Source organism: Ictidomys tridecemlineatus, chromosome 16 (genome assembly GCF_052094955.1).
Source record: "Ictidomys tridecemlineatus isolate mIctTri1 chromosome 16, mIctTri1.hap1, whole genome shotgun sequence".
Lineage (NCBI taxonomy): Eukaryota > Metazoa > Chordata > Mammalia > Rodentia > Sciuridae > Ictidomys > Ictidomys tridecemlineatus.
The window spans coordinates 14136234-14148232 of record NC_135492.1 but is presented as its reverse complement, the minus strand read 5'-3'; the positions used below and the strand labels follow the sequence as shown (position 1 = coordinate 14148232).

General features: G+C 39.1%; 1 protein-coding gene across 1 annotated transcript in view; it reads left to right on the top strand.

Annotated features, from left to right (window-relative positions):
• The first annotated feature begins 730 nt into the window (after positions 1-730).
• Positions 731-11999, top strand: part of LOC144371472 (uncharacterized) — an 82258-nt gene continuing 70989 nt past the window's right edge. The window contains 3 exon segments of the mRNA XM_078033779.1: positions 731-2732; positions 2735-2861; positions 2863-3341. Of these exon segments, the coding sequence (XP_077889905.1) occupies positions 842-2732; positions 2735-2861; positions 2863-3341 (2497 nt within the window). The 5' untranslated portion in view covers positions 731-841.

Below are 11999 nucleotides of genomic sequence, written 5' to 3'. Positions count from 1 at the left end.
TTGAAGCATAAATGGCACCTACAATTTGGCCAAGCATTTCTAGGTCCTAAATATTCATAATGATTATTATGTTGTCTCATTTTAGGAAACAAGTGGGAAGACAAGACCACTGAAGATCAGATTGAAAACTGTGGAAGAATCCTAAGGTAACTGTAGGTTTACTCACAAGAGGAATTCGTGAGGGAATCTGAGAACTGTCATATAATTTTTAAAGCAAACCAACCGAAGAAGTATGCATAATTTGAAATGTATTTATTCTTATAATATTTTTTATCAGAAATACATACTTATCTCTAACAGGTATTCAGTCTTTTCAAAGTATTTGACATGCAAAAAGGACTATGAAATTGCATATGTGAATATGACTATGTGAATAATAGCCATAGAGAAGCTGTGTTGGAAAGGATTGTTTCCTTTTAATCTCTTTATTTTCAGGCAACTTTAACAAGTCAGAAAATCTAGCCTTTATGTGATGTTGGTAGAAATTTAAAGACCTATAAAAAAATAGAAAACTGTGAATGAGTTAGGTATCAATTATGTGCTGGTCACTTCTTCTTCAAAGAAGTCCTATGGTAAACTTCAAACTTTCCCTACAGAATAGTGTGGGGAAACCTTCAAATCGATTCCAATTTTTAACCAAACAAAGACAAATTTTAATAGATTAAATCCATGTGACTTCATTTTGTGTGCAAATGATTTCATATGTCCTTCTTTCCTTCATAGGCACATCACATCTCACTCTGGACACAAATACTATAAGCGTGAAGAATATGAAGAGAAGCCATGTGAATTTAAACAATATAGGAAATCTCTGGTTTCTCTCAAAAGTGTTGACACACAAATGTTGTTACAAACTGAATATAGACCATATGAAAGTACAGTATGTGGAAAAGTCATCAGTTGTTCCAATGACATTCAAAGACATGAAGAAACTCATACTGGGGGGCAACCCTATGAATGTCACCAATGTGGTGAAGCCTCTTCTTCTCTCCCAGGTGTTCAAAGACACATGATAATACACAGTGGAGATAAACCTTTTCAATGTGAGGTATGTGGGAAAGGCTTTCATTTCTCCTCTTTATTTAGAAGATATGAAAGAACTGATTCTGGAGAGAAATTTTATGAATGTAAACAAGATGGTCGAATCTTTATTTCACAGATAAGTCTTCAAAAGCACAATGTCACACACAGAGGGAATGCACATTTTAAATGTAAGGTATGTGGGAAAGACTTTGCTTATCCCAGATTACTTAGAATACATCAGAAAACACATACTGGAGAGAAGCCCTATGAATGTAAGCAGTGTGGCAAAGCCTTTGCTAGATCTTGTTACCTTCACATACATGAAAGAACTCACACTGGAGAGAAGCCCTATGAATGTAAGCAGTGTGGCAAAGCCTTTGCTAGATCTGGTGACCTTCACATACATGAAAGAACTCATAGTGGAGAGAAACCCTATGAATGTAAGCAGTGTGGGAAAGCCTTCACTCAGTCCTCTCACCTTCACTCACATGAACAAACTCATACTGGAGAGAAGCCCTATGAATGTAAGCAGTGTGGCAAAGCCTTTGCTAGATCTGGTGACCTTCACATACATGAAAGAACTCACACTGGAGAGAAGCCCTATGAATGTAAGCAGTGTGGCAAAGCCTTTGCTACATCCCGTCAGCTTCATATACATGGAAGAACACATACTGGAGAGAAGCCCTATGAATGTAAACAATGTGGAAAAGCCTTTGCTATATCCTATAAACTTAAGAGCCATGAAAGAACACACACTGGAGAGAAGCCCTATGAATGTCAACAATGTGGCAAAGCCTTTGCTAGATCTGGTGACCTTCACAGACATGGAAGAACTCATACAGGAGAAAAGCCCTATGTATGTAAGCAGTGTGGAAAAGCCTTTCCTACATTCCATCAGCTTCATGCACATAGAAGGACACATACTGGAGAGAAGCCTTATGAATGCAAACAATGTGAAAAAGCCTTTGCTACATCCTCTAAGCTTCATGCACATGGAAGAACACATACTGGAGAGAAGCCTTATGAATGCAATCAATGTGGAAAAGCATTTGCTATGTCCTATCACCTTAACAGACATGGAAAAACACACACTGGAGAGAAGCCGTATAAATGTAAGGAGTGTGGAAAAGCCTTTACTAGATCTAGTTACCTTCAGAATCATGGAAGAACACATACTAGAAAGAAACCCTTTGGATGTCAACAATCTGGAAAATCATTTGCTTCATCGCGTCATCTTCACATACATGGAAGAATGCATACCGAAGAAAAGCCTTATGAATGTGAAAAATGTGGAAAAGCCTTTACTGCTTCCTCTTACCTTCAGATACATGAACAAACTTATACTGGAGAGAAGCCCTATGATTGTAAGCAGTGTGGCAAAGCCTTTGCTACATCTAGTAAACTTCAAATACATAGAATAGTGCATACTGGAGAGACGCTCTACGAATGTAAGCAGTGTGGCAAAGCCTTTGCTAGATCCAGTGAACTTCAAATACATGGAAGAGTGCATCCTGGAGAGAAGCCTTATTAATGTAAGCAGTTTGGCAAAGCCTTTGCTAGATCTGGTGACCTTCACAGACATGAAAGAACTCATAGTGGAGAGAAGCCCTATGTATGTAAGCACTGTGGCAAAGCCTTTGCTACATCCTGTCAAGTTCATGAACATGGAAGAACACATACTAGAGAGAAGCCTTATGTATGTAAGCAGTGTTGAAAGCCTTTGCTAGATCTAGTCATTTTCAGATTCATGGAAGAACACACACTGGAGAGAAGCCCTATGAATGTAAACAGTGTGGAAAAGCCTTTTCTAGATCTAGTCACCTTCAAATTCATGGAAAAACACAATGGAGAGAAGCCCTATGAATGTAAGCAGTGTGGAAAAGCATTTGCTACATCTAGTTGTCTTCAGATTCATGGAAGAACACATACTAGAAAGAAACCCTTTGAATGTCAACAATGTGGAAAAACATTTGCTTCATCCCGTCATTTTCGCATACATGGAATAATGCATACCAGAGAAAAGCCCTATGAATGTATACAATGTGGAAAAGCTTTTACTGCTGCCTCTTACCTTCAGATACATGAACGAACTCATACTGGAGAGAAGCTCTATGAATGTAAGCAGTGTGGGAAAGCCTTCACTGAGTCCTCTCACCTTCACTCACATGAACAAATTCATACTGGAGAGAAGCCCTATGAATGTAAGCAGTATGGCAAAGCCTTTGCTAGATCCAGTGAACTTAAAATACATGGAAGAGTGCATACTGGAGAGAAGCCCTATGAATGTAAGCAGTGTGGCAAAGCCTTTTCTAGATTTGGTGACCTTCACATACATAAAAGAATTCATAGTGGAGAGAATTCCTATGTATGTAAGCAGTGTGGCAAAGCCTTTACTACATCCTGTCAGCTTCATAAACATGGAAAAACACATACTGAAGAGAAGCCCTATGAATGCAAACAATGTGGAAAGCCTTTGCTACATTCTATAAGCTTAAGAGCCATGAAAGAACACACACTGGAGGGAAGCCCTCTGAATGTAAAGAATGTGGAAAAGCCTACACTACTGCCTCTTACCTTCAGATGCATAAACACACTCATACTGGAGAGAAGCCCTATGAATGTAAGCAGTCTGGCAAAGCCTTCACTCAGTCCTCTTACCTTCACTCACATCAACAAACTCATACTGGAGAGAAGCCCTAATAATGTAAGCAGTGTGACAAAGCCTTTGCTAGATCCAGTGACTTTCACAGACACGGAAAAATGTATAATGGAGAAAAGCCCAATGAATGTCAACAATGTGGAGAAGCCTTTGCCACATCTTGTCTGCTTCACACATGTGAAAGAACATATACTTCATAGAAGTCATATGCATGAAAACAATTGGTAAACTCTTCTGTTATTACTGTTTCACTCATATACATGTAGGAAGTTTACTGGAGAAAAATCCTTTGAATGTGAAATATGGTAAATCACATTTCACATCATCCTCAAAGACAAGAGAGACTCACACAGCTGAAAATGTGTGTGTGTGTGTGTGTGTGTGTGTGTTTGTGTGTGTGTGTGAATGTGTGTGTGTGTGTGTGTGTGTGTGTGTGTGAGAGAGAGAGAGAGAGCAAAGGATCAATCGATCCACTGGGGATTTAGCCTGGTGGTGCTCTACCACTGAGCTACATTCCAGTTCCTTTTTACTTTTTATTTTGAGACAGGGAGTTGCTGAGTTTCTTAGGGTCTTCCTAAGAAGCTGAGGCTAGCCTCCAACATTGATTCTTCAGAATCAGCCTCTCGAGTCTGAGGAATTAAAGGCATACACCAAACTTCCAACTGAATAACTCTTTAAATGTGAAAAATATCACAAATCTTTCCATTGTCCCTGTTGCCTTCAAAGCCATTTCACTCACATTGAAAAAAAATCCCTCTGAATTTGGGGGATTTGCTACATTCTGTCAGCTTCATTTCCTTTCTTATATATGAAAACATTCATGCAGAGAAGCCCTGTGAATGTGAGAAATGTAGGAAATCTTCTAGTTTTCTCATTTTTTTCCTAAGGACTGGGAATATTGTTTTGGAATAAAAAGAATAAATCCTATGCAAGTAAGAAATATAAAGGGTTCAGCTGTTCTAGTTTTTTTCAGTTGTATGAAAAGACTCATAGTGTAGAAAATGCTGAGGATAAGCCATATGGGGATGTATTCAGCTTTGAGAGTTTTCTCCAAAGGCACAAAAGAATTCACATGTTAAAATCCCCTTTCTATCTTTAAAAATTGCAGTAACACTTTCAACTGTCCAGGTCCCTTTGAACAGCATTTAAGAAATCACACTGGGAAAAAGCCCTTTATGTAGAAATGTGGTGAGAACTTTGCTTGTTTCAGATCTATTTGAATTTTTTCAGACATGAGGAAAATTTTATTTTATTTCATTTTATTTATTTATTTTGAGATAACCACTGTAGCTGTGTGACAATGGTGTGTGCCTTCATTTATTTTTTTCTTTCTTTCTTTTTTTAAAGTACTCAGAGAGTACTTTAAAATACTCCCCTCCAACCCAGGGTACTGGGTTGGAGAGGAGTATTGCATCAGCATGAAGATTTGAAAGCAACATGTTTCTCTGGGTTAAATCTCTCTTATTGTTAGATTCCATTTTTCCGTATTTTAAGTCTTTTGTGTCTAATGTTTCATTACATATTGTATATGTTAGTTTAGGCCTCTCTACTCCAGCCTTTGGTACAGATTGGTGAAATGGCTCTTCTGAACTTCTTTCCTCTCTTTCTTAGTTCAGATTTCACCCAGGAGTGCTCTAGCACTGAGTTTCTCCACAGTCCTTTTAATTGTTATTTTTTGAGATGGGGTGAGGGTGGCAGCTGGGACCATAGGGATGTGTCTGTGTACCCTGCAGCTGGCATCTTCCTTTTGCTTGATTGCTTATTGATCTATTGATGACTCTGGGACCATCACTCTTGTCACTTGTGCTTGTTATAAGGCTCATGTATTGTGCTGTATGTAGGCACATTACAGAGAATTATAAAACAATGTCATTTGTGTATATTGTTTAGAGAGGCGCTTTCTCAAAATATATTTTGCCCTATACTTGAGTTGCTTTCTCTTTTCTTTTCCCAGTCCTGGGGACCAAATCCTTCCTTGTGCATGCTAGTCAGGCATTCTAGCACTGAACGCTTTGTAGCTCAGGTGGTGAATTTGCTGCAGCTGTGATTGTGGACCCCACAAATAACCACATCAGCAGATGTAGCTCTGCAGGTGTTTCTTCCACAATTGCAGCTGATCTCTTCCTTTTTAAAGGTCTTTTATACCAGTGAATTTTTTTAAAAAAACTACATCCAATTTAGGTTTTCTCCCCATGAATAATACTTAGGTGGAATATGCCAGAAAACCCAGGCTTGATTTTTCTCTGTGTTTTAGAGTACCTCAGTAGCCCTGGAAAAAATTGTGTGATGGTTTTCTTAACACACACTACATGACCAAAGGCTTGGTAAGGAGCATCCCATTCTGGTGTCCTAATATAGCGGCTCTCCCTTCTCCACCAAATAATCTTAAATAAGCTTCTTAGGAGACCTTCACCATAATTTTCTTTCAACAGAATGTCAGAAAATGATTTTGCAAAGATCTCAATGTGGGTTATAACACAGACTTCTGCTTTTGTGGCAAAGCTTGGAATACCTCTGACTAATCTTACAAGTGGTACACAAAGCACTTTCTGTGAACTAATCAAAACAACAACAACAACAACAAAACCTTTATGTATACCAATACATAAAATATTAACCTCCATCCGTGTCCCACTAGATGTAAATAAAGATCAATGAAATTCCAAGCAGTGAACCGAAAAAATTTAAGTGATACCCCTCAGAACCTAATCAATGTGCTCCTGGAACATTCCTTGGGTGTCTAGCCTCATGTGCCCTACATCACTAATAAAGCTACAGCCTCCAATCAGGTTATATTGTGCAGTACTTGCTGTGGAGTGGGCTGTTTCTGCTCAGGCTAAAGGATTCAGTTACTTGTCCCAATGATTCAAAGCCTCCTGAGCAAAACCTCACCCACAACCTATTCAGGTGTCATGGATCATGTGTGATTATTGGTAAGAGTTCCTTACATACTTGTGTCCAAATGTTGAAGTTTGCCAACATGCCAAAGATGGGTTGATTGTCACTTCTATCTCTGTTCCAGCCTTTTGCTGTGTCTTAGTGCTCATTTGGAAAGGAAGGCAAATAGAGTGTGCTGTGGCCCTTCTGTTTTTGATAAATACAGCATAAGCCATCCAGTAAAACTTCATCTTTAAAAGGTAGTTTTGAACGCTTCCCAAAATTTCCAAAAACTTTCTTTGCAGCCAATGAGTCGGTGTGGCAATTTCCTAGTTTTACAACTTTGATTTAGAAGAAATATTGAATAGAGGTGTGTGATCACTTGACGCAGTCTGGACTTCTATGTAATAAATCCATTTGCCAAAGGCAGTAGTTGCAGGCTTGCTCCTTGGCAGTGTGAGGGACTGGAGTGAATGCAGCTGTCCTGGGGTGTGGGCATTGTTTGTAGGAGTTCAGTCTTGGTGAGTACATCAGTGTAGGAATCAGACTTATAGGAAGGCTACAGAATCTCCTGACAGAACCTGCCTGTCGCTTTTGGACAGTAGTGTTGTCATGTGAGCTGGCAGGTAGGTGGCTACCTTCTGATGGATTTGGGTTTGTAGCTAAGCAAATAGTGAGAATGTACAATGATTAAATGAGAATTAAAATATTCTTTGTCATACCAAAGACATAATTTGGGGGCCAGTCATAATAACAAGTAACCTCTTTGACCTTGAACCACATATTTTCCTTCATGTATGCATTTTCTCACAAACTTTTGTAGTGTGATGCTTATGTGGAACAAACTGAGATAAAATGGAGAGGTTTATTTAATGGTGCAGTGTACTAGTAGTTTTAAAGACTTGCAGCAGGCTTAGATTCCAATATTGTTCAAATTTTATGAAAGACTCTGAAATTCTCAAATTCTTGAGAATCTTCAGGTGCTTTGGCATACACCTGAAGTACCAGTGGCTCAAGATTCTGAGGCAGGAGGATTATGACTTTTTTTCACTTTTTTTAAGGAGAAAGAATTTTTTAATATTTATTTTTTAGTGTTCAGTGGACACACCATCTTTATTTTATTTTTATGTGGTGCTGAGGATTGAACCCAGCACCCCATGCATACCAGGTGAGCACGCTACCATTTGAGCTACATCCCCAGCCCATCTTTTCATTTTTTAATAAAATTATATATATATATATACACACACACATTTTTTTCCCTAAGAATCAAACTTAGTTTCTCCCACATGCTAGGCACATTGTCAACCACTGAGCCACAACCTTAGCCCAAGGGTTGTGATTTGAAAGCTGGCCCCCCTGGATAACAAGGAGTAAAGAACTCAGTGAGGCCCTGTGTCTAACAAGTAACTCAAAATAATAAATGAAAACAAGACTAGGAGGTGGCTGACTGGTTGAGTGTCACTGGGTTCAGTTCGCAGTATAACCAAGAAAAATGAATTAGAAACCAAGTTTTAATAAACCATATGATGGGTGGATGGGCTTGTCCATTATATTGTTTTCTTCTTTGGATTCTCAGGCATGGTTTATTAATTCAGGAACTCTGTAAAATTCACCAATTCAATTAAAATCAAGTGTATGATTTTTAAAAAGTAATGATATTGAAAGGTCCATGAGGAGCAGCTTTCTGCTCTGGGAACCCTCTGTAATTGGTAGTCATCACAAGTGGCCATAATGTCCTTATCATAAAGAGTTTGTGAAAGCTTCTATTTTTCAGGAGTCTCTGAAGGTGCTAAACGTGCCTGTCTTTTCAGAGCTTTTGGTGGAGGAATTCCATATGGAGGTCTCTGATTTATAGATGATGTCATTGAGGAGCTCAAATGAAACTGATAAATAAAGAACAAATTACCATCTGGTCCAGTGCAGTCTAAAAGGTGTCAGATTTTCCTGTCTTTAAGGAATGTCAAGCAACCTTGGAGGAGGATGTCAGCAATTTACGATGTGCTCCTGCAAAAAACGTGATGCTGTGAGTCTCTGCTCAGGTCATTTGTGAAAAGCTGATGAGTAGTTTGAGAATTTATTTGGTCCTGTTAGTGATAAGGACAATTTGCATTAGAATGCTATTAAAATAGAGAAAACAAATATTAGCCAATTCTAAGGCCAAAATATATACCAGTTGTTGATGAGATAGGATTAGTAACTTTCATTATATTTGGAATTGGGTATGGATACTTACAGACGGGACCAGATCATCAAAGTAGCAGTAATCTACCCAAGGCTAATGTTGAGATAGAGAATATCTGTATTTCTGTAGTTAGGTATTTTATTTTTTCCTCTGTTATTATCAGTGACTATGTTTAAACATTTCAGGATGCCCAGAGAGAACTCTGATTTTTTCATATTTAATGAGTTAGAAAATGTTAGACTATTAAATATTCTGAGAAGCACATTAGATTTTATAAGAATTTTTAGTTTTCATGTACCTTGTTTTAACATATCAAAAAACATATGAAGTGATTTAATTAGAGATTGATGGTTTTTACTTATTTATTTTTGCTACTGGGGATTGCTGTGACAAGTGTGGTTAAACTAGCATGTTCTGTCAGGGTTTGATAGGACATTGGAAGAAATAAAGAGTCACACACGCAGAAGATGCAACATCTGGGATCGGGTGGAGCAATTCTCTATGATGGAGCAGCAGGTCTAAAGAATTATACCAGGAGGGCTGGGGATGTGGCTCAAGTGGTAGCATGCTCACTTAGCGTGTGTTCGGCACTAGGTTTGATCCTCAGCACTACATATAATTAAAATACAAGATGTGTCCACAAAAAATTAAAAATATAAATGAACATATATTAAAAATTATCTCTCTAAAAAAAGGAATAAAGAATTACACCAGCAATCTTTATTTTGTATCTTTCATTGATCATATTAAAGACTATGTAAGCATTATTCTTTGTATTTATGAAAGTTACAAAGTTAGCAACAGTATGCAGCTATTTTCTCAGTTACATTCTATAGTTGAAATGTGCAATGTTAAGAGCACCCTGCAGCTCTCAAGAAAGTCCATCCTTTAAAGTTTTTTTAAAGCTTCTTTTAAAACAGTGGAACTGGTGAACCATGTGGTTGACTTAGCAAGGAACTTTGTGCCTGAGAATAAGGTCAAAGCTGAAAAGTCTCCCACAACAGAGTCTCCCTAAAGGAGAGCATTGCCATAGCAACCAGGCATCCTATACTTTTGCATAGAAACTTTTCCAGTCACCAAGCATGCCACTGCCATTAAGTCATTAGAGACCTCCATCTCAGACACTTGTCTCCCAATCACTGTCACTGGTCTCCACAGGGGATTGAACTCAAGGCTGCTTTACCACTGAGCTACACCCTCACCAAGGCTCCCCCTCTTTTCTCTTTCTTGAGACAGTGGTGGACTCGGTTGCCCAGGATGATCTCACACTCATCTAAAAATGAAGCAATGTGGTCTCTGAACCTTTACCCCAATGGCAGTCACATTTGCTGGGAACTCAGCCGAAGTGGTTCAATTAAAGTAATAACTTTGGTGGGGAGGGGGCGGCTCCGCCCCTCTGCAGGCCGCTGGGCCTGATCTACATTGCAGGCAGGGGGGGAGGAGGGGGGGCAGGGAGGGCTTGCCCCTCAGCAGGCCGCTGGACGTGTTCTGCTGGTGGGTTGCACGTCCACCTACACTGCAGGAGTTTGGGGCAGCTCTGCCACTCAGCAAGTTGCTTGGCTTGACCTGCCCAGTGGGTCCCAGGTCCGACTGACTTGCTGGTGCATGGGAAGGGGGTGGCTCTGCCCCTCAGCAGGCCACTGTGCCTGATCTGCCAGTGGTCACAGTTCCGCCTTATATTTGATAAAGGGGCTATAAGCATGCAATGGAGAAAGGATAGCATCTTCAACAAATGGTGCTGGGAAAACTGGAAATCCATATGCAACAAAATAAAACTGAATCCCTTTCTCTCGCCATGCACAAAAGTTAACTCAAAATGGATCAAGGAGCTTGATATCAAATCAAAGACACGGCATCTGATAGAAGAAAAAGTTGGCTATGACCTACATACTGTGGGCTCAGGCTCCAAATTTCTCAATAGGGCACCCATAGCACAAGAGTTAACATCTAGAATCAACAAATGGGACTTACTCAAACTAAAAAGTTTTTTCTCACCAAAAGAAACAATAAGAGAGGTAAATAGGGAGCCTACATCATGGGAACAAATCTTTACTCCTCACACTTCAGATAGAGCCCTAATATCCAGAGTATATAAAGAACTCAAAAAATTAGACAATAAGATAACAAATAACCCAATCAACAAATGGGCCAAGGACCTGAACAGACACTTCTCAGAGGAGGACATACAATCAATCAACAAGTACATGAAAAAATGCTCACCATATCTAGCAATCAGAAAAATGCAAATCAAAACCACCCTAAGATACCATCTCATTCCAGTAAGATTGGCAGCCATTATGAAGTAAAACACCAATAAGTGTTGGCGAGGATGTGGAGAAAAGAGTACACTTGTACACTGCTGGTGGGACTTCAAAATGGTGAGGCCAATTTGGAAAGCTGTATGGAGATTCCTGTTAAAGCTGGGCATGGATCCACCATTTGACCCAGCTATCGACCTTCTTGGACTATCCCCTGAGTACCTTAAAAGAGCGCACTATAGGGATACGGCCACATCAATGACTATAGTGGCACAATTCACAATAGCTAGACTGTGGAACCAACCTAGATGCCCTTCAGTAGATGAATGAATAAAAAAAAAATGTGGCATCTATACACAATGGAGTATTACGCAGCACTAAGAAATGAGAAAATCATATAATTTGCAGGGAAATGGATGGCATTAGAGCAGATTATGCTAAGTGAAACTAGCCAAGCCCTAAAAAACAAATGCCAAATGTCTTCTTTGATATAAAAAGAGCAACTAAGAGCAGAACAGGAGGGAAGAGCAAGAGGAAAAGACTAACAGTAAACAAAGACGAATGGGGGGAGAGAAAGGAAGAGAGAAGGGAAAACATATGGAAATAGTAGGAGACCTTTAATGATACACAAAATTATAAGAGGTTATGAGGGGCAAGGGGGAGGGAAAAAAGGGAGAGAATTGAACAACAGCAGAGGAGGTAGACAGGGAAGATGGGAGGGGAGGGGAGGGGGGATAGTAGGAGATAGGAAAGGTAGCAGAATACAACAGTCACTAATATGCCATTATGTAAAAATGTGAGTATGTAACAATTGTGATTCTGCAATCTGTATTTGGGGTAAAAATGGGAGTTCAAAACCTAACTGAGTCAAATGTATGAAAGATGATATATTATGAGCTCTGTAATGTTTTGAAAAATTAATTAAAAAAAAGGGAAAAAAAGAAAATTAAAAAAATAAGTAATAACTTTGGAATTCTATGGGATGGGACTACTGTTT